Genomic DNA, 23,560 nt, shown 5'->3' on the forward strand with positions numbered 1-23,560 from the left:
AAATACTACATATTGCTGCATATTCATCAAATAGTATCTCACTTTTTTTCTTTCAGACGTCAGAGGGCTAGAGAGAGACAGCAGAAGCTGCTTGCTGAATTTGCCTCCAGGCAGAAGAGTTTCATGGAAACGGCCATGGATGTTGGTAAGAAAAGGCCAGCTCACCTTTTTTTGTCAACTTGTTGCCTCAGTTTTATGGTCTTTTAGAGCTTTAAATTACTAACACATCATTCGCAGCAGCCACTGCCCAAATTCTGTTTGCAAAGAGTGTCCTATCATGGCAGGATGCTAGGCAGAAGCAGGAAAGTGACAGCAACGGGGCAAATGTGCTCACACAATCTTTACTTGGCATACTTCATGTAACATAGTTGTAAATCACTCACAGTATTCAGTCTACTATCTAATGCTGCACAGCCAAACAGGCGAGCTGTTGAGTTACTAACAAATGCATAAGGTGAGGTGTGTGGTGGAGGTGATTAACAAGTGCACCTACACTTCTCATTAGTTTCTAATCCAGTGAGTTTTAAGACATGCATTATGTTAGGACGGCCATGAACTATGAGGCAAAAGTGCTCAATTTCAAGTCTAAATGTTTTGTAAAATATGATTATTATTTTTTTTCTTGTCAGTTTAATTCTAGTGAATTTCTCTGGAGAGTCTTTTATTAACTGTAGGCCTCCTCCTTTGTATAATTTAAGAAAAATATATAATGAAAACCTGCACTTTACACAGAGCACTGTTATGAATATTTATGCCTTCAGCAAGGACTGAGTACAGCTGCAACAACCTCTATGATAGATTGTGCTTATCAACCTGCATTTGTTCTGTCATAGGTGTACAAGACCTTTATAAAAGCACAAAACACACTGTTACACTTTTTGTTTGAAGGACGTCGTGCTACTGTAGCCCTTGATGAAAGCGCTGTTGGCTGAAATAAACCTATCATTGCTATACCTTTCTCACTGGGGCAAGGTGACAGTGGGCCGAGTCTGTGCTTGTGGTCTCTGCAGGCCTGTTAGGAGAAATTGAGAGGAGAGCGCTCCTGTGGGAGTGTGGGTGGCTGCTGGCTGAGGGCACATAGGATCAAAGCACTAATAGTGGGCTGGACTCCCAGGGCCCACCTTGACACATCATGGTTAGTGAGTGAATAATGGCTGCTGTGATCAGACCGACCGCTCCGGCAGGACTGTATTATGACCTCTTCTGCACACTTCCTGCTGAGCAGTAACTTTAGGTGCTGTACTTCAAACACGCTGCTGGCTTTGCGTCATGTACCGAAGTAAGATTTAAATGTGATGGGAAGATGACAATTTAAAACAAGTGAATACAATGTAAGGTGTTTGCAGATAAAATAAAACTTGAATTATATTTAGGATAGTAGGAACTTCTGTTCTTATGTTAATCTTTGCATAACTTCCTGGGGTCTCATTTGTAACCGTTGCATACACAGTGGGCTACCTCCAGGTCTGAGAAGTGAAGCCAATGGGGAAGTGCCTTAAACTTGCATTCTTTCTAACAACCAGCAGGGGGCGACTCCTCTGGTTGCAAAAAGAAGTCTGAATGTACAGAAGTCTATGAGAAAATGACCCTACTTCTCACTTGATTTATTACCTCAGTAAACATTGTAAACATGAGTTTATGGTCTCAATGGCTAGTTTCAAGTCTTCTTCAATACAGCATGATGTTCATTTAGTAAATTATGGTCCCATTTAGAGTCAAATAGACCATAAAGCAGGGTATACTTTAGGGCGTGGCTACTTTGCGATTGACAGGTCGCTACCTCGGCGTTGCCCGGTCTGGGAGTTGTCCTTGTTCCTGTCTTACAACTTTAACTCTTTCACAGTGTGTTATCAGTTCATTAAAGTTAATTATAATCTTTTTTGTCGCCTGAAAATGTCTTATTCAGCATTCGGTTGTACTTAGCTCCACCCTCTCGTGTCACTTGTGGTTGCAAAAAGCCAACATGGTGACAGCCAAAAACCAAGATGGCAATGGCAAAATGCTGAACTCAAGGCTTCATAATGGCAGTCCACAAACCAGTGGGTAATGTCACAGTGACTACGTCCACTTCTTATATACGGTCTGTGCTTACGGACAAAATGGGGCCTGAAAGAGGCGTACGGCACAAAAACGATGGAAGAATGTACGCACCTGTACGGAAACTCTGACCCATACGTACACCAATTTCCCCCGTATCCCTTGGCACCGTTTTATAGTCAGATTTTTTTTTTAACGCACACCATTTGTGACGACCCCACATCATTGGTGTGGCTAATGGAAAAAAAAAATCATAGATGATGTATTGTATTGGGGTGGAGGCAGAAATATGTCCGTAACCTGAACAAGTTATACCAAGCCTATCTCTGCAAGGAGATGGTCGGTGTCATCATTAACTGAAGTAGCATTCTTTAAGAACAGGCTAACATATGAAAAATTACAAACCTATTGCAAGCATACAAAACTTTAAAGAGGGTTTACAAATGTATGCTGTAGGAAGCATAAAGCAGCAGCATACCAACAGTCAGTGTGTCCTTGTCGTCTTACCTTTCACTTGTGTTTCTTGGTTGGTGACTCTATGTACCGGGATGGCCTGGGGCTAACGCTGTGGTGTTGTTGACATCTAATGCATCTTTCATTTCCCCAGGAACATAGTGACCTCTCTTGAGAACATATTCCTCCAAAAAGCAATAAATCAATTTCCAACACAGCTTGACATTTGTCCCCAATATTTACTGCTCAAATTGAACACAGTTCTTAACATTTAAAAGTAATTTCACATCAGTAATTAATTTCTAGTGCTGTGCCAATCATGCAGATAGAGGCTGCAGAGAGTGAAATTACGTATGTTCCCAGTATTGATAGATGTTACAGACGCCATTCTTCTTCCCATGACTGACATGTGGTAAGGAAACCGCTCATAGGATGTTGGAAGTATGTTCCTAGAATTGGTTATTTTCAGGTTAAATTATAAAAGAGCAGTGTTGTGTAACTGAGGGTGGTATTTGCCACCTGAGTAGGAGCCTGGCTTGCAGTCAGTGACCTCCCTACATCACGGATTGTTACCTCAGTTTCTGATCTACCTAAAGGATAGCCTTTCAGACCACATTACCTCCAAGTGTTTTTGTTTCTCACACAGATGGATGCTTTTCATGTAATGCTTACAGATCATTGAATATTAGTGATACGTTCTCAGAATTCTCGCAAAATTGCTTTTCCAGGTTTTAATATTGGCTTCAGCTGTTGCAGTGTATTCCATGTTTGTGTTATATGTTTGAAAGTTTTTGCGGGGAAGCTTTTGCAAACTTATATTATGTTGGGGTTTTTTTGTGCTAGAATCCCCTGACACCGAAGCAGCCATGGACCTCGGAGCGTCTGAAGTGATGGAGTCTGAGGTTCTTTATGACTGCGTGATCTGCGGCCAAAGCGGACCCTCCACTGAAGACAGACCCACCGGCCTAGTAGTTCTCCTCCAAGCATCCTCAGGTACTGCATGTCCCAGCATCCTCCCCTTCCTTTCTCAAATGGTGAAATTAATAATCTGCACAGGACATACTTGTTTATTGTAGGGTTGCAACTAATGATTATTTTTATTGGTGATTAATCTGACGATTATTTTCTTGATTAATTGATTAGTTGTTTGGTCTATAAAATGTCAGAAAATGGTGAAAAATGACGATCAGTGTTTCCCAAAACCCAAGATGACGTCCTCAAATGTCTTGTTTTGTCCACAACTCAAAGATATTCAGTTTACTGTCATAGAGGAGTAAAGAAACCAGAAAATATTCACATTTAAGAAGCTGGAATCAGAGAATTTAGACTTTTTACTCAAACCGATTAATCGATTATTAAAATAGTTGGAGATTAATTTAATAGTTGACAACTAATTGATTAATCGTTGCAGCTCTAGTTTAATGTCTTGGTTGTGGAGTACAATTTAAACAACCACAGATGACTTTTCTATTTCTCTTTTTGAAATGTTGCCTTTTAAACCCAAACAGTCATTCATAGCCCCTTTGATCCCCCGTATTGGAAGTCAGATTTTTTAATAGGTGGGTTAACTACTGTTTTAATTGGCTCATTTATCAGTCATGCCGATCCCTGCTCACTTGTACATGGAGCTTATCATTGTAAGAGGTAATTTCTTGTGGACAGAGGAGGATCACTCACTGTCATGCAAATAAATGGCAGTTCAGAAGACTGACCACATTGTCAAAATAGCATCTCTTAAAATGTACCACCAGTGACCAACAGTGAGTCCATGGTAGCATACAATTTCATTGTCCTTTTTACTGACCAGACACCATCAACATTTAAAGCTTCACGTTCTTCTATTTTGATTTCATTGTTGTTGAATGTCAGACTGTGTCTGATATATCATCATTGTGAAAAGCATAAAAATCTGAGTTTGGCCACTGAAAGCTAACAGTTAACCGTACTATATAGGGCAGAAACAATTTGTTGACTGATGGAAAATGTATCACCATATTCATTGTTTTAAGTTATTTGTCAAGCAAAATGCCAAACATTCTCTGGATCCAGCTGTGGAAAGCTGCTGCCTTGTGAAGATTTGTTATCTTTGGGGTTTTGGTTGGTGAGTGGGATAAAAAAAATAGATAATTTGAAGCAATCACTTTGGGATTTGGGAAATTGTAATCGCCATTATTCACTATTTTCTGATATTTTGAAATCTAAATGATTAATCAATAAAATAATGAACAAATTGATTCATCAATTGTTTAACTAATCGTTAGTTGTAGCATATATACTGTAGGAACTCTGACCACAATCCTTGACTTTTTATGTTAATACTGAATAAGTTAGACAGGTTTATCATGATTGCATCGTAATTCATAACTGACATCTGTGATTGGCTTTCAGTGCTCGGGCACCGCTGCAAAAGCGAAGAAGCTAAGAAGCTACCGACTAGTGATGAAGAGCACATCTACGCTGCAGACACGTGTGGAGTGGCTCATGATGTCAGACTGACGCTCATGCAACGGTTCTTCAAAGATGTAGGTGTCTCAGAAAATATTGTCGGCTTTTTCACAGGAGAGGAAAAAAGCTGAAAGCACTTAGAGCACTATTAGCCATATAGATCTTTGTGTGTTAAGTAACAGCTCTAATAACAGCCTTTCATCCTGTCTGTTTGGATTTCTTGACATTTAGTTTATACTGTATGCAAGTCAGCAATGTGTCTGCTGACGTCCCTTTGAGAGACTGTAGGATGATAGATGGTCCTTGTTATAGAATACATTTCTTAAATGCCTGTGGTAGTCACATTATAGGCCAGCTAATGGCTGTCACGTAACATCACTCTAAATACATTATTGTGTGACAAACAGTAGAATAAAATCTCACATACCAGTAGGCAGCATTTCCAGAAAAAAATCAAAGTCGTCACTAAAAAGTAAAACTAAAAAGCTTTATTGAAAATTGCTTTGAACTCATGCCAACGTTGTGTATTGATTAGCTTGCAACACAACGCCAAAAATGATGACACTAGTTGAATTGGATGTAATCTAATAAAAAGCTGGGGATTCACTCATGCAGTCTAATTGTCCGTTAAAAGATGCTGGCTTTAAAAGACCTCATCAATAGGGTGTTTATTGTAGTTTGTTAATTCAAACTTTTAAAAGTCTTATTTATTTATCAGCACCACGATATAAACAAAAGGTCCAGGAGGTTGAATGTCTGAAGATATATTTGCATACTCTAATCGATGTGATTTTTCTCTCGTGAATTCTGCAGAGCTCTTGTCTGCAGTCTGTGTCAATAGGTTGGGATGGGGGCGTCTACGTTCAGACCTGTGGACACACTTTGCATATAGATTGCCACAAGTCATACATGGAGTCTCTGAGGGTAAGAGGAAGCCTGACCTTATGAATCATTAGTCATCTAGTTCCTGTAGTTATTTGACAGAAAATTAATCAATTACAATTTTGACAATTGATTAATTATTTAAGTCAAGTGAATATACCAAACATCTTCTAATTAAAGCCACTTGAATGTGAGAAGTTTCTTACTTATCTGTTTCTTATTATAAGAAATTGAATAGCTTTGCATTTTTTTACTTTTTGATTAGACAAAATTTCACCAAAACAATGGCATAACTTAAGCTCTGGTGAGTACAAAGATGAGCACCAGTCCGTTTTTTGAATATTACTTAGACTAAATGTTGAATTGACGAAAATCTTAGGAGCCCTAGAGCCACCGATTGTAGACATTCTCCTTGGTTAAATACAGCATGTAAAGATTTGAGGTTGCATTTTTCAGAAATCCTGCATATCAGCTTTTACTTATAAAAAGTCCACCGCCAGTTGCCTGTTTCAAGTTTTGAGTTTAGATTGTACAGGTCAAATCTAACTTTCATGTGTCTTTTCAGAATGACCAGGTCCTCCAGGGTTTCTCTGTGGACAAGGGTGAATTTACGTGCCCACTGTGTCGACAGTTTGCCAATAGTGTCCTTCCCTGTCGCCCCGGGCGGGGCACAGAGGCTGGAGCCTGGCACACACCCACAAACAAGAAGACGTTTGCGCTCGTAAAGGAGGTGGAAGATCTTCAGGAGAAGATGGGCCTTTTCCCAGTAAGTTTTACTATAAGGCCAAGAGTTTATCACTAAAAACATCCTGTATTTTAAACACACTGTCAACTCATTACTGGCTGGTGGTAACAGACACAGTGATTTTAATTACTAGAAACAATCAGTTTACTCTAAATTTGTAGGGAGTGTGACCTTTGATGCAGATGGAAACGGGGCGGAGAATTCATCGAGCGCCTGACATGGTTGAAGTGCCAATAACTACCAGAGGCACTTTTGTGTAACCGAACCTATAATCTAATGAATGGATGTCATGATTGGCAGAGTGCTTTAGGCTATATTTCATTTTGCTTCCAAATCACAGACATTTCCAGATCAAATAAGGACTCTGCTTTAGACCTTGTAGAGCCTTTATTAAAAACAGTTAAGAAGTTAAAGGACTCCACCAATGACTTTGTATGTTTTGCCATAATTATTACACATCACATATCCTTAATCAGTCTAATAACCATATTTTTCAGCGTTCCTTAGTGGTGTATTTTGATCACAATGAATTCCAAATCTCCTTTTATTGTTCAGCTTAGGGCTGTCCTCAACCAAAGAAATTCCAGTCGACTGCCACTTGTGCGATTTTGTGGACTACTCGATTAGTTGATTTAATCAACAGATCTATAAAACTGAGTTTCTCCACAGAGAATCAGACAATGCACCACTTTAAATGTTTTGTTTACCAGAGCTGTGCTCATAAGTTTATTGGAAATAAGTCATTCAGCATGAATAAAACATAAAAAATGACGAATCGACTAAAGAAATCTTAGTCAACTAAGGCCAAAAGCCTGATTAGTTGACTAATTGACTAAATGCAGATTGATTTGAAATATCTGCATGGCAATAACATGCAACTACTGAGTCACTTTGACAAACTAAAATTGATTACCAAGCAGCTAATAAATTTCAGTTCCTTAAGTTAGTTTTCATACTTATTTGAAATTAGTAAAAACTACTGGCTGCCTGATGAACGCACTGATAAAACACTGAACATTTTAAAAGTGCCTTGCAAAAAGTAGTGGATTGGCTCTTTAACAGGGGACCAGATCAGTCCAAATAGATTTTCAGACCTGATATTGGAACAAACATTGAAATACTGGCAGAAGATTGCGTGTTTGTTAAGTTGACGTGCTTTTTCACTTAAAAACAGATTAGTGGGAAAAAAACAAAGGTCTTTTATTAAAGGTGTTAACAGCTTTGAGCAATCTGTTAGAACCATCCTTTATTTGATGACCCGTTACAATACATATTGATTCTTACGTACCCTTCAGGTGTTTGTAAAATCCCTCTTCCGAGGTGGAAGTCAGAAGTTTGAATTCAGGTGGCTTTGAGCAACTTCATGCTGCAGGAGAATGCTGCAGAATGGAGCGGAAAAGCTCTACATTGTATGATTGATGTTTTTGAATTTGAAGATGTGTCCCTGTGGGTCTTTTTTAAGAATGTACTCAAGCAAATAGTTGAGCCAAGCAAATTTAAACTTTCTGTTAACAAAGTTTTTTTGAAAGGAAAAGCTGGAAACTGCTTTAGTAAAAGTTATATTTCCTATAATTGTAAGCTGCTGTATTGCAGCAGTCTCTTTGTGAGGCAAATAGTTTGTTAAATTATAATGCTATAAGCTCATTGTATCAAATATCCCAAACTGCAGTCTAAACTGCCTATGAGGGGATGATACAAATAAGAAAAGGACATTTCAATAAAGGTGAATCGTGACTATTCCTGTTGTCTCACCTTGCAGGTAGCTAAACACAAAGCCATTGGATATGTTTGACATTACAAGGAGGCTGTGGACATTACTCTGATTCAGTCACATTTTCCTATGTTATGTATTTTCTTGTGCTAGATCTTGAATTGTTTATTTTAACATAAAAGGTTTTTCTTAGCTTGGGTTAGCTTCCAAAAAAAAACATTCATAAATCCTTTTGACTTAATTGTATTCTTGTTTTTTTTTTAGACGGAATCCAACTTGAGTAAAGAGATGGAGCTGGTCATTAAAGACATCAAGAATACCACCCAGAAGAAATACATGGACTACGGCAAAAACCCTGGCTCCCCTGACAACGATTTCCTCTTCATGTACTCCGTGGCAAGGTGAGGACAGAGTCACACTGAGTTTAGACAATCAAGCCCAACAGGCAACAACAGCTGTCAGTGTGCTGACTTGACTATGACTTGCCCAAAACTGCATGTGATTATCATAAAGTGGGTATGTCTGTAAAGGGGAGACTCGTGGGTACCCATAGAACCCATTTTCATTCACATATCTTGAGGTCAGAGGTCAAGGGACCCCTTTTGAAAATGGCCATGCCAGTTTTTCCTCGCCAAAATTTTAGTGCAAGTTTGGAGTGTTATTTAACCTCCTTCACGGCGAGCTAGTATGACATGGTGAGCCCGCTATGACCTAAAAATCGCGAGTTGCTTTAATGTATTAAAGAAATTAGTGGCATTAAAACAAATATGCGTTATTGCGTTAACTTTGACAGCCCTAGTATACTTGCTCATGCAAGTATATAGATGTGATTTGGTGTCCTTCTAGCCCGACCCACAATGCAGTGCGGATGTGATCATACATTTTTACACACATGCTTCAACAGGCAACTGATTGTTTAGACCAGTGAGATAAATGTCTGCCTGCTCTTTCGCTTGAAGAAGAAGAAGAAGAAGAACACTTTGCAATTCTATTTCTTAATGTCAGCTTCTCAGCTTGAATAACAATGATTGTCCATGCAAAAAGACAGTAGTGTCCTCTCTCAGTGTCAGAGTCTTGCTTTGTTAGCATTTTTACTGCAGAAAGGCACCTTGAAATGGAAATTCAATACTGCAGTTGTTGCGTAGCACCTGCACCAAATATATGGATTGCTTTGCATTTCAAACATGTTCAGGGAGCTGTGAAGGTGTTGTTGATTTGTTTTTTCATACTTGTCATTATACTGCTGCATTGGTCCTGGAGGTGTTGCAAGAATAGTGCCCTTCTAAAGTAACATTAGCAGCTTTTCCACTTCAGACCACAGTAAAATGGTATTGACTCTTGCTCTATCTTCACTTGTTAGGTCTGACTGAGTATGGATTTATTTCACCTCCTCTGACTGAATTTTTGGACCACTGGTCTTTAAGTGTTCCTTCACACAGTTCCTTTACATTACATTGTTGTGGAGCATCTTGGGGTGAGCTAGTGGTTTAAGACGCATATGATGCAACTGCGATGTCCCCGTTTGATTTTGGCACGTCACCCTCCCCCCGCCCTCTGGCGAAAAGGCCAGAAACGTAATCTTGAAAAAACAATTATAGTCCTTTCTCAGGTGTGTGTATCTTCACAACAAGCTGGTCACAGGTCATAGAAGTGACTGGCTTTCAGTTCAGCTTGGGGTCTCTAACTTCTCACCACTCCCATTCCAAAAGCTCTGCCCTTCCTGGAGCGTAACCATCCAGACCCTTTGCCCACCCAACACTGTGGTTCCCTCAGCCCTCCACCACGAACAGAAAGATCCCCTGAGTGTGTCTGGGTGCCTGTTGGCTCTCTGAAGTTCAATGAACAGCGCAAATTGCCTGAGGAGTGGAAAATTCCTTTGTCACAGGGGCACTCTTATCAGCAAAAGCCAGATGGAGCTTCACCGTGGCTGCATTATCTATGTGAAATTGCTTTTTCTCCCAGGAAACCCAAGGATTTGCCCCCACCTCCCTGGCCCATAGAAAGAAATGGCCAGTGGCAAGATGAAAACGGGCCCAGATCAGTCTTATTTTAGTAATACCTATCTGGTTTTACCATCTATGTACTTTGTTAGAGCTTTTAGTTTATTTTTTTCACTGTTTTGGTTGGTATTGGGGAATTAAAATTCAGGAGTGAAATGTGTTTGGATATGCATGGGAAATGCACATTGGGGATTATGCATGAACTGTGGTTGGAACAGCTTTTATGCTAATGGTCCGGCTTGTGTAAAATCAGTCTTGGAAAGCTGTCATTTACTTGATACGGAATTGCTGCTGCAAAACAGGCACATTAAATGGCAAATGGCTTGACTATGCAGCATCTTTCATCTTCCTAATCAAACTGGTAAAAGAGGCAGGCTACGTAACCAAAAGCTGAATATGATGACACTCAGCCGTTTATACCAATACCTCCATCCCCTCGCTCAGGTTGTGTCTAGAAGGTAACCCACAAATTGCTGCCTAAAGACCTATCCTAACCTTAACCATCTCGTGATAGTTTCACAATTTGTGGGTTACCTTATAGACACGACCCCTCTCTCACGCATGCACACTCTCCATTTTAATGGCTGTTTTCTAAAGGAATACTGCATCCAGGATTGATCATTTTGTGTCAGTGATTCATCCCATGTAACCTGTAATACATGACAAAAAACGTTTTACTCGCTTGCTTGATTATATGATGAGATACTTATAACAACAGTATACTTTTAGATAAATAAATAAATATCTATTAAAATATTTACCAAACTAATTGTGCTGTGTAATGCACATCTCAGTTATAACTTTGATACATAGACACATATTTTGGCTGATATATTGCTATATAAACATTTTCCATTTACCCTCTAATGCACAACTGCGCTGCACACTTGGGCCTATTTGTTCATTTAATTGAATTATGCTTCCAACTTGTTCTTTGGCCAGAAGTCTCACACAACGGTTGTTATTTCAAGTGTAAACTATGATGCTGTCATTAGCCAACTATCTATCGGTGAAGCAGCAAATTTAGTATAACTAACTTGAGGTGAAGTTAATTGGTAATTGCAAGTCAGCTTCAAAGAAACCAGTTAATGTAACCATAATAATCTCCAGTTAACTTTGTTCTGTCAAAAATGGTCAAAACATTGAATCTCCGTTCACTTGCTTGCGGTTTATGTCTGGGGTAAACGTGGGTTCTTAAATGTCCCTGGGTGGGGTAGTGTTTGAATTCCACCTTTACCGATAATCAGATATACTATATGAATAAAATTGCCTTGCAAATATGTATGCAAATCTTTTCGACGTAACCTGCTTGAGAGGGTGAGTGATGGGCTAATTTTAGGTATAGTATACCTTTTTAAAGGGTTATGCTTGACAATTATGGTAGGGTTTCTCTGGTATGTCTGTGTGTGAGTGTTTTACATATGCACTTGTTGAACTGTTTTCATATGTGTACCTGGTACCTAATAATACTCATGGCTCTGTCTCCTCAGGACCAACCTGGAGTTGGAACTTGTGCACCGAGGAGGAAACTTGTGTTCTGGAGGGGCCAGTGCGTCTGCCAAACGCTCCTGTCTCAGTGAGTAGTTGGACTTCTTCATCTTTTATATCTCACAATACAATTTCTCCTCTAAATCTTAGAAGTTTGCTAATTTGCAATGTGTTGTATTATTTCAAGGGGAGTACCTTTTTTTTGGTCCCTTTTAATTTATGCAGATTTTTGACTGTTTACCTGTGCTTTGTCTGTTGGTTTTCAGCAACCTGCAGTGTTTTCACTGCTTTTTGAATAAAATGGGAGTTTAATGTTGTGCTATGTCAGATGTATTCTGCTGTTTAGGTTGACAATTACAGTGAAGTGTTATAGACCAGACCGGCATCTCGTCATTGCCATGGTCGCGCCCCCTTTATGGGGAAAGAAAGGCGCTGTCACATACGGAGAGTAACGGGAAAATGCAGAAAAGCTGTTGTAGTGAGTTAAGTGAGGCTTTCACACTGAGATTTGATGCACATAAGATACGTGAATTTTCACTGTCAGTGTGGTAAATCGCTAAATGATGTTGTGACAGTTTCTACTGACGGATTAGTTAGCTTAGCTAGCTTGAGTGGGAGGAGGCTGCAATACAAATTGCATTGACTTCTATTTTCTGTTTTCTATCCTCCAAAAGGGGGTGTGGCATTTTCGATGACGCAGTGCCGATCTGGTCTATTGCAGGTGGCTGTATATCATTTCCCATGAGCCTCTGTGTAATAAAGTGTCTGACTTGAGATCAAACCCTTTGTTCCGTGTTACAGCTGAACCATTAAAAGAAAAAGAAAAAACAAAAGGTCGATTAGCAACGGCAGGCAAGGATAGATGCTGTCCCAGGTGAGCTGTTGGGAGCAGTCAGGGTAAATGAAGCAGACAAATGGGTCAAGTGCTGTTTTAGTTGATTGTGTCACAGCTGACAAGGGCATGTGTCTAGGGGAGGATGAAAACTGTGGTCTTAGCTCCTCAAAGACAAAGGCGACCACTGCCAACATTTATTGTATTGATGACTGATCAAAATTGTATTAAATATTTGTGGATGAAGCCTGGGATATTGCAATAGAAAGTGATGGTGTCAGAGTTAAGTTTGTTGTACAGACTACACCCCATTTTCTGTTTGTTTAATTAGTCTGTGAAAGTTGAGTCTGCTGCAGTGAAGTGGCCTGTCATCCTTGAGTGGCTGAAAAGAGATTTCACACTGGAGGCTTGCCATTTTTTAGCTACATTAACCACGTAGCCATGCTGACGGCCAAATTTACTCAGTTGCAGTACATTAGTGTTCGTTCTTCTTAGGGAAATGGATTTAAAGGAAAACGGCAGACGTGTGCTAACTGAGAGCTCATGGGGTTTCTAAGCCTGTTTCCCAGTAGGCACTCCTTCAGTTCATGTGATGAGGATACGATGGACCACAGAGGCAAGCTGCCTGCAATTCCCTTGAAATGGGCTAAATCAACTCTAGAGAGTCAGCCTCCAAACACCATGCCCTTGGTTTATTTAACTGCAAATATTTGAATTAATCTTTGAGACTGTGTGGCTGCTACTGTGTAGGGAGTTTACAGGCATGTCAATCATGTTGACCTTAGTTGTGCAGACTTTCAGTACTTGATACTTTAACCCTCCTCATTTTTGTGTGTAGCTGATATGATTTTACATGTAGACCACTGTATATCATATGCCCCAAGAGGAATATATATATATATATATATGAGGAATATATAATAAATAATCAATAAATCAACCGGGATTTGGACAATTCTAATAATTTGTTAACGTACAAAACATACAATTAATATGCTCTCCTCAAAGCCCCCAGATTCCAGTCAGACAATTGTAATTTTTACCAATAGACAGACACCGATGATACCTTGCCGATCATCGAAACGCACTGCATTCGAACTCAATAGAAACAAAAATAAATTCATCAAAATTGTCTTGATTAGTCTTTCCACTGTTCAAACAATCACCAAATCTGGTTTGAGACTTTGAAAAACAGACTGAATAAGTAACAGATATGAGGGAACCACCGTTACATTTTTTAATCTTTACTAGCTCTGTTTTCCGGCAGGTTTGAGATATCGAACGTCATTCCCGTGTTTAAAAAACATGCATATTCACGCTAATTTTGGTGGGGAAAGGGTATATGTGACTTTTTAAGAAAACATGCTATTTCACTTTCAATTTGCTTGGCCGACAAACAGCTGTGATCAGATATTGGACTGGAAGCTTGAAATGAGCCTTTTCCATCCGTATACATTTTGCAATTTTATGACAATAGCAGGAAGTTACATCCCTGATTTTATTTACCTCTCCTCTATTAACATTTACTATTTCTTCTTCCTTCTTTCTGCCAGGTTCATTCCTGGCAAGAGGTGAGCGGTAGTGAGGGAAGAGAGGAAACAAGCCGTAGTGAGGACAAATGGGATGCAACGAAGGGCTGACACTTTGCTTTCTTTATGCTGTGTCTTTGTCTACCTGTGGAGGGCAGTGTTGCTCTAAGTATTGACAGTTAACACAAGTCAAATTTGCAGAGCTGATTATTTGAAGCACTTTGCTGCATTACAGCATCATAATTCCCTGTAAAACAAAATCAAATAGGATTAGTGTTGCTTATTGAAAAAAAGGTTTGCGTTATACAGAAGGTTGTTGAGTTCACCTGAAGATGAAACTGATCGGTTTAATGCCGCTGGATTCATACACGGTTCATATGTGATTTAAATCTATTGTTCTTATGCTCTTTTAATTTCTGGCTTTTGGAGGACTTGGATTGAGTTCATAATTAGAATATGTTTGTTCATTTATTTCTCGACTAATAAGAAAGACGAGGACATTTCTTCATTTTAGAATATATTACTTAACATCTAAAATGACTTCCTGTCTTTTGCCCATGCTGCGGATATGTGTTATATCATAAATGTTGGTAGTTATAACAGGTTTGCTCTCGACAAACAAAGACATTCGAGGCTTTGAATTGTCCTGCTATTAAAAGCTACCGTGTACACGAGAGATTGTGTGTGCGCAGTGGGTCTCTCCTCATGTTCCATTAATATCACAATGAACAGGTGTGACCTGACCAAAGAGTTGCTCAAGGCTATCAGGCGCTACCATGTATCCATCTGGCCTGGCCTGGTTTCATCCGAGCCAAACCATTAGCCTGCAGTCAGTTCAAGTCAACTGATTTCATCATTTGATCTACACCGGTTGCTGGTGGGGCGTGACAACGGACACTGAGATAAACAGACACTTGCTGGTTTTGTTCCTGTCAGACCTTGTCGGGAACATGACAATGATGTGTTTTGGTGTTTTTCTTTCTCTCTTTCAGATCAGCTGTTCCATGTGCTGGCCATGCACATGCGTCTTTACAGCATTGATTCAGCCTACAACCCCTGGACTAGGCTGACTCAGGTTGCACAAAGCAGAGAGGCAGAGTGAGTGACTTTCTCTCCTAAAGTACCTCTGCTAACAGCAAATCTATAAATCTGTTCGTACGTTCGTCATACCCCCCACTCTACTTTCCCCTCACACTTTTCCTTCCTCACATAAACATGCAATCAAAGGGCCACTTTGTCCCCTCTCTAAACGCCACCATTTCGTCCTGCCCCCAACAGCTTTCCCTCCACACAAAGAGGAGCTAAAAACAGAAAAGGGACCATGCGTCGTTTCCATAGATACCAATAATTGCTGCATCTGGCAAATTACCGGGCACTCCACAGAGAGCAAAACGACCCTGTCAAATTCACTGTACTGAGAACAACTGCACCACACCAACACCGCACCAGCACAGCATCTCAGCTCCCAGCTGTCCACCTAGCTTCAACAGAAACCCGTATTTAACATAATACAAAAGACACAGTTCCTACCGCACGCTTTCTTTTTCTGTCTTGAATTGCCACTGCACGTCAGAACATGTTTTCATATGCACACATGTTTTTGGTTGTAAAAAAAAAATAAATAAAAAGCTACTGGCAGCACTTAACAATACAAGATGAGCTTGAACAACCTTTCCTCCCTGTTAGTGTTGTGAGACAGCTTCTACACCTGTTACTATTAAAGTGCTCACAGCCATACAGTATTCTCAGGGGAGCCATTTGGTGTTTAAAAATACTTTGAGAGGGTTTTGGGAGGGAGCACTGTCATTGACACCCTTAGGCAGTCAACCCGATCTAGCCTAGTTAAATAGGACAAAGAGAGATGTTTCTACATAGATCCAAGCATTGCTCTTGCCTTATTTCTACTGGGCAAACCAAAGAGGAATGTATGAAGGTTTTACAGCGTGCAAATATAGTTTGTATGCAGTGGTCTCAGCAGGGTTGAACGCTCTGTCCTCTGAGGCTTTCCTCCAATGCACAGTGGAATTAACTGGTGAGTGCTTTGGTAATGGAAGGTATTATTCTTTTAGTGCAGTTCCTCTCATTCAAAGCCCCCGAGGCCTTTCAAGAGTAGAGTGGAGATTGGAGCCTCGCTAAATAGTCAACAGCACAAGAAGACATTTAAATGGAGATGGCACACAAGCCGAATATGTAATGTATGTGTGTACATTAAGGAAGTTGGTCGGGGAATGAGAGGAATGGGCCATGTATTTGTTAAGCAAAAAACGATCTACACAGCAAGACCTTTGCTCTCATACCTTTTTTAAAAAGTCCTTTTCAGACATGCAATATGTAACAGCGCTGCCTTCATCAAGCTGTTAAAGTGATGGCTTTTTAACATTCAGACATAAATGTTCCTTCGGGCTTTATTCACAAGTTACGGCGTTGACTGAAAGAGACAATGCTCCCACGATATTTGAGAGAGAGAGACGGACGAATATGTTAAATTACCATCACATTAACGTAATGAGGTGAAAGGGGCTTATGTAAAAAGCCGCACAGCCAATATTTGCCATATTTATAATGGGTGTGTAATTTCTATTAAAGAGAGTACCTGTCTTTCACTATTTGCATGAACATATTGGTTTTAGTTGATGAATAAATTCATGTATTTCTTGTTTTTTCCCCCATCACAATATCTATTTGGCATACAGTACCTGCTGATTAAAAGCTCTTTTGCATGTTTTGCAGTGGCTTTGATGATGAGAGACCTGAGGTACCCATGCTGTTTCGAGATGTCCCATCCCTCCTGATTATCTTTGTGCTTACAATGCCACAGCCTCTGCGAAAAGGTACAGTCTGCATCACGACACTACAAGAGAGTAGGCAGGGAGTGTCTCAGCGGCTGCTCGACAAGGACAGCCCCATTATCAGCAGTAATCAGGGCTGAGTGCTGGAAAGAAGCATTTCACATCTCTTATCTATGCTCCTGTTGCCGTTATTTGGCCGTGAGGATCAGAGAGACACGACCCCTGTGATGGGAGGGCTGCACTTCCTTCGTGTGCCCTTCATCTGTGGCTTGTTGTCGCTGAATCTCCTCCATGTTACCCCTTCACAAGAAAAAGGCGGAGGGCCACCTAAAGACTTGGCCCAACACACTGCGGTCATGTTTAATAGGAGAAGTGTCGCAGCAGGCAGATCATTTCATTGATGACTAAATTAGGTTGACCGCTGGCAGGGACAATTAGGATTTTTGGAACATGGTAAAAGTGGATTTATTGGATAGTGTGGCTTTTGATTGAAACAGCTAACATCATAGTTAGAATCATGATTTAGTTTGTCCTCAAGGTCGTGGTGTTTCATAGCACATAGCGTATCACTGTTACAGGCTTTTTTTTATTTTTAGAGAAATAGAAAGGTTGAGGCATGATCAGTCCCTGAGGGGTCCTTTGCACTTGATTGCTATAAAGGGATGGCCTCCTTTTTTAGCTCTACCTTTTTAATTGTGTGTACTGACACTTGTCACCGTGACCAGGATAGTGGAGCTGTCAGCAGCTCTTTGCTGTAAAAGAAAACAAATGGCACTCTTTGTTGTTCTTTTAAACCAGACTTGAATATCCTTCAGGCTACATTTTCCACCTGAAACGCTCTGCTAATTATCCTGCACGCTGTTCAGTGAGGCTCTCAATGCCGAACTGAGAAACCAAATACAATGCTCCTTTGAATAGCTGCCAACCTTCTTGAACTGGCTTTTTTAATGCTACAAGATCTTTTTAAATTCACATAGTGAAGTCATGTTATGAGTTAATTCTTAATTAATTTATTGATTAATTCATTAATTCATTCTTAATTTTTCTGTGTAAATTGTGCTTCTCCACTTCTGTTTATGTTTCCACTTGGCTTGGTTTATATAATCAGTGTCACCTTCTCTCCCTGTGTAGAGCACTTTACCTGTGTGGTGAAGATGCTGTACAACCTGCAGTTCGCCCAGGCTCTGGCTGCTCTCTCAACCAAGTTCAGCCCAGAAGAAAGGCAGGCCTGGAGCACATCTGGAGCACTCAAGAAGGTAAAAGTCAGGTCACATTGAATTAGCCTGATTCTTAATGGCACGCTGATGCCAAACATATGTTCAAGTGTCATGCATACAGTAGGTCTTTTTCCCCTTTCTTTTCTTTCTTTCACTGAAATGCTCAGATGCTTTAATGATGTAGACCAGGGAACAGAGTAACCGTTGATAGTGAAATAATTTGCTGCCCAATTGCTGCCCAATTTTCATTGTCAATTAATCTGTCTATTATTTTCTTGATTAATCGATTAGTTGTTTGCTCTATAAAATGTCAGAAAATGGTGAAAAATGTTGATCAGTGTTTCCCAAAGCCCAAGTTGACGTCCTAAAATGTCTCTTTTTGTACACAACTCAAAGATATTCGACGCTGGAATCAGCTACTATTATACTCAAAACAATTAATTGATTATAAAGTAGTTGGCGATTCATTTATTAATCGATACATCTCTGTATATCCCTAATCAGTTTGTAAAACTAAACTAAAACATTGTCATACTGTAAAGATACAGTAATGGTCCAGCACTTACAACAGCATAAAACATTTAAGAACTGCTGAAATAGTTGTGTAAGGAGAACCTCCACTTTATTTTCTGCTCTCTGAGCAGTTTCAACCCTGCTGGGTAACATTTTCAAAGGGTGTTAAAAGTCTGCTTGTATCCCCCTGCTTGTTGAACCAGTTGTATCCTCTCATTGTTCCCTCGAACCAGTCTATAACAACAGTAAATCATTGCGTATGACTTGGTATTGAGATGAATTGAGCCTCATTCTGTTTCATTTACGTGATTTCCACAGTCGATCTTCATTATCTTGAAAAGTGTGATTGCTGGAGAGTGTTGCATTAATTGGCTATCTGTCTTCAGTCTATTAAATCTGTATTAGTGAGTAGCTGGCTTGAACGTCAAAAGACAAATAGCTGAAACCCTCCCCTTTAGGGTGTTTCCATCCATAATGGAGGTTTGGATTAGTATCTTCCTACTACACTGTCATGAACAGTAGTGCAGGCATTCACAAGCTGCCATTAAGATGGATTTCAAATCCACAATGAGGACGGCATCCATATTTGGTAGAGCGCCATTGTAATTAAATTGAAGTTGTTAAAAAAGATGCAGTCTGAACAAAGATCAGAGCCTAGAGGAAGGAAATCCATGGACTTGAAATTCCTCCCCTATAAATCTATGACAAAGGACAGCAGACGAGATAAGACTGCTGTTTTATATTCTACCACCTTCAGCTTGATAAATGCATGCAGCTTTTCCTCTATATAAAATACTAGCCAAACCAGTTGAATTTTTATCAGAACACACATTCAGTAATGTCTCTACCACTTATCAGATGATGTATTGTAAGGAAAGAATTATTGTCCTCTGCTTATTCTGCATAAGTCATTATATTTTACAGTGCAGCACATTTTATACCCAGGAGGAGGTCTAGGAAGATGCACAAGTGAAGCATTAAACTGAACTGCATTATTTATTCTGATATGTGACATTCATATACTTGAAAACTGACAATAGATTGATAATGCCATGACCATTTTATTTCTTTTTATGTGTGTTTGTCCTTGGTTAAGGGTCATTCGTTTTCCTTGTAGGCTATGATGCATGTTCTCTGCAAGGAACGGCAGGAATCTGTGAAATCATTCGAAAGGGTGACAAATGAACTGAGTAAATGAGTGACACACGTGTCATAGACTCTTGTGCATCATTGCGCTCAGCAGAAAGTGTTTGTGAGGTTGTTTGTGTGTGTGAATGCATGCGTGGGTGCCTGTGTGGTCGCAGCTATTGCGAATTTGTGCTTGTTTAATATGTGATTACATATCACGTCAATGTTTTGATTTTGTACCACAGAATGCTGCAAATGCCGAGACATCCTTTGAAGCGCTGCTCAGTCACGTTATCAGTGAGCTCTCTAAGGACAAGAGTGTCTACAAGGTGAACGCTGAAGAAACATCAATGGTGAGGCACTAAAATGACTGTTAAGCGCTTCAGGACATAACTGCCTTCAGGAGGGCGCTCCCTCTCCCCTCAGTCTTGTCTTTGCTCTGCTCTTTTTTCATTTTCTTTTAAACAATGAATTGGCCATTACCCTGAGAAACAGTGGTCTAATATCTCCACTAATCTCCAGGGGAGATATACATCACAGTGTTATCAGCAAGCTGTTGGCTGGTTATTGATCAAGTGTTACTGTTATTTCCCTTTCCAGCTGATCTCCAGTGTGTGGTCTCCACAGTCTATCGAGTTCAGCCTTCAGCAGTTCTGCCTGCCCTTCCTGCGTCTCTCCTGCCTTCTGCAGCATCACCTCTACGGAGACAACCTAACTGGCTGTCTGGTAGGTTTTATCATAAATGTCCTCCTACCTGCTGAAGCTGCCCTACCCTTGTATCCTTGCAGCAAGAACGGTCAATACTTCTGCTCATCTTGTCTACATTGTTGTTAAATTTCTCATGATGATGACATGGAAACCAGCATGATTGATGTCTCAATACAAGAAACATGAGGCGTTTCAATCTTTTGACTTCCCATGAATCACAGGTGTTAGTGAAAGCAAAGAGAGTGACCTCACCAGCTGTTTTCTTTTGTTTGTGTGTTCTAAGGAGGGGGAGGAGTTCTCGTCCTTGGCTGTGTGTCTAGGGCTCTTAACCTCGGCCCCTCAGCCTTCCAGCATCGTGCACAGTGCCTCATGTCTGAAGTGGGCGGTCAGCGCCTTTGACCTGGTGACACAGTGGTGCGCTGAGGTCACAGGGCTCTCTCAGATGCAGGCTGAGCAATCATTGGTATGTGTGTGAATTTCAGACCAGATGTTATACATACGGTATATAATATGACAGTGCTGTGCGATACATATCTAGATTCTTCTCTTGAAACTCACAGATAACTCACTGGGTTTTATTCTTTAAATCTATTCTAACCATGGCAGGTCTGTTGCTGCAGTGAAATGAGCTCAAATATTTTTTTACTCATGTATTATCGTTCTGGATAAGGGTCATCATGTTGCCCTATCAATAACCCCTGTCACACTGCCTGCTCAAGGCGGGAGCGTTGCGCCGTTATTCCGCCTTGCTGTTCTATATAAAAGGTACGGAGACAGAATGGGGGGACAGAGTTGCTTCGCCACTGAGCCGGCAGCGGAGGTACTGTAGTCACAGAGCCGAATCGATGTCTGTGTAAAAGGGACAGCCGGCACGGCGGGACTACTACTACTAGATGCCGATGCTGTTGTGTTACTCGTCACGCCTCTTTTTCTCCCATAATGCCGGCATACAAGATCACACATTGGGATGGAATCATGCTGCTGTTTGGTTCAGTGTAAAAAAGCAAAGCTGGTGTAATGGCAGATTTTCTTTAAGGCAGTATTGCGGAATCTCTGTGTAAAAAGGGCTAATTTTGAAGCCTTATTACTTATGATTCATACAAAAGACAGCAAGTATATACCAATGAAATCACATGTGGATGAGATGTCCAAAATATTTTAAAGATACAGTATAAAACAATTGTGATAACTTCTCTTATTTACCAGTTATTCTGTCCATGTGTTTTTTTTTTATTTAACTTGTAAGTCAGGACTCAAAGCTGAATGTTAACATAAATTACCATCCAGTATGACAATAGTAGTTCTAACTAAAGCTAATTCCTCGTGGCTTTCATTGTGCAACATGGGTTTGAATTCAGAAAATATCAGCATATTGTCGAATGAGAAGTTGAGCTTTAATCAGCTTTGGAGTTTCAAAGAAATAGTTTGAATACTCTCTCTGCAATTAAATATTCAAACCATGTATTTTGAACTTGATGTCCTGTAAACGTTTCACATAACTCAAGTGCTATTGACACTTTGAAATTAGTTTCAACCTTGCTTGACAAGGCCCATAGCTGCTAGAGTCTCTGAGGAGAGTGACTGGCAAAACTAGCCATGTGTCTTATGCCCTCGTCAGTCAGTATTGCAGTAACCTTGGATGTTGTACATCATTTGGTGAAAATGTCTTGCATGTCAATTTAGCTTGCTAATACTTATCATAGGAAGTTATTTATTATTTCATCTCAGAGCCGAAGGACGTCATAAAAACTAGGAAAGTTGAGACCCGGTGAATTGATTTCATTCAGTGCAGGCTGACAGCAAGTCTGATTTTTTTGTTTATATAAATTGTATCTTTTGTGAGAGTTTTGGGAAGAGCGGGGAAGATTGTGACGACAAAATATATTAATGACTGCACTGCACAATCATTTATAGCCTAATTTCAGTATATTTTACTAACTTCTTACTTCTGTCTGTCTTCTCCTCTGCAGACCTTGCTTGTCCAGGAACCTCGGTGGGCAGCGCCCCGTCTTCTCCAGCTACCCGACAACTATAATATCATCTTCCAGTACTATCACAGGAAGGCCTGCACTGCCTGCAAAAAAGTGCCAAAAGATCCCGCGCTCTGCCTTGTTTGTGGCGCCTTCGTCTGTCTCAAAGGCCCGTGCTGCAAACAGCAGGGTATCTGTGAATGTGTTTTGGTAAGTTTCTCAGTGCTTCAAAAGCAGGGCCATATAGTTATCATTTTTTTTTATTCCACATGAACGCCAACACAACTTAATTTGCTGCAAAATTACCCATATTATACCTCATTGCAAGCTGAATTTCCATAGCTGTTTGACAGTGTCAGGATAATTTTTTATTCATTTTTTGTTGTTGTTGTTTTGACAGCACTCCCAACATTGTGGCGCAGCTACAGGCATCTTTCTACTGATAAATGCCTCAGTCATCATCATCATTCGTGGACATCGTTTCTGCCTGTGGGGCTCTGTTTACCTAGATGCCCACGGAGAGGAGGATCGCGATTTACGGTACGGCTCATCACACACACAGTCATTAATGCCATGCAGTATTATGCAGTTAAACTTTATACAGTTAAAACATTTTAATATTCCTGTACCATGTCCCAGTTCCATTATCAGAATCAGTTTTATTGGCCAGGTATGAGTATGCATACAAGGAATTTTGTCTCTCATTGTACATACACAGGAATAGAAACATCGATAAAAACAAGGACAACAAAGCTGGAGAGTAAACATAAACATTAAGCTACCAGTAGGTGAATTGCTCATGACATACTAGGTGGACATGTACAGTGTATGCATGTATACATGTCAGTATATACAGCAGATTTGACAGTGATATGTACACTTTACAAAAAACAGTGTATATTTAAATTATACAATATTATACATACTTATTGTATACAGTATGTATCTATTGTATCTATACTAGGGCTGTCAATCGATTAAAATATTTAATCGCAGTTAATCGCATGATTGTCCATGATTAATCACAATGAAGCGCACATTTTTTATCTGTTCAAAATGTACCTTAAAGGGAGATTTGTCAAGTATTTAATACTCTTATCAACATGGAAGTGG

At 40.0% G+C, this 23,560-nt stretch overlaps 1 protein-coding gene across 3 annotated transcripts in view; it reads left to right on the forward strand.

Moving 5' to 3' along the window:
- Positions 1–23,560, forward strand: part of ubr3 (ubiquitin protein ligase E3 component n-recognin 3) — a 46,627-nt gene that overhangs the window by 20,055 nt on the left and 3,012 nt on the right. For 2 of the 3 annotated variants that reach the window (XM_037789262.1, XM_037789263.1), the window contains 15 exons: positions 57–145; positions 3,334–3,483; positions 4,879–5,012; positions 5,749–5,859; positions 6,383–6,583; positions 8,538–8,674; positions 11,764–11,849; positions 15,115–15,220; positions 16,853–16,953; positions 18,043–18,167; positions 20,015–20,122; positions 20,370–20,495; positions 20,761–20,940; positions 22,448–22,657; positions 22,848–22,987. In XM_037789262.1, the coding sequence (XP_037645190.1) occupies positions 57–145; positions 3,334–3,483; positions 4,879–5,012; positions 5,749–5,859; positions 6,383–6,583; positions 8,538–8,674; positions 11,764–11,849; positions 15,115–15,220; positions 16,853–16,953; positions 18,043–18,167; positions 20,015–20,122; positions 20,370–20,495; positions 20,761–20,940; positions 22,448–22,657; positions 22,848–22,987 (2,004 nt within the window). Of the gene's footprint in view, positions 1–56; positions 146–3,333; positions 3,484–4,878; positions 5,013–5,748; positions 5,860–6,382; positions 6,584–8,537; positions 8,675–11,763; positions 11,850–12,562; positions 12,636–14,146; positions 14,165–15,114; positions 15,221–16,852; positions 16,954–18,042; positions 18,168–20,014; positions 20,123–20,369; positions 20,496–20,760; positions 20,941–22,447; positions 22,658–22,847; positions 22,988–23,560 lie in introns of those variants that run through there. The other variant, XR_005209492.1, reaches the window with a different exon arrangement.

Source organism: Sebastes umbrosus, chromosome 13 (genome assembly GCF_015220745.1).
Source record: "Sebastes umbrosus isolate fSebUmb1 chromosome 13, fSebUmb1.pri, whole genome shotgun sequence".
NCBI classification, from domain to species: Eukaryota; Metazoa; Chordata; class Actinopteri; order Perciformes; family Sebastidae; genus Sebastes; species Sebastes umbrosus.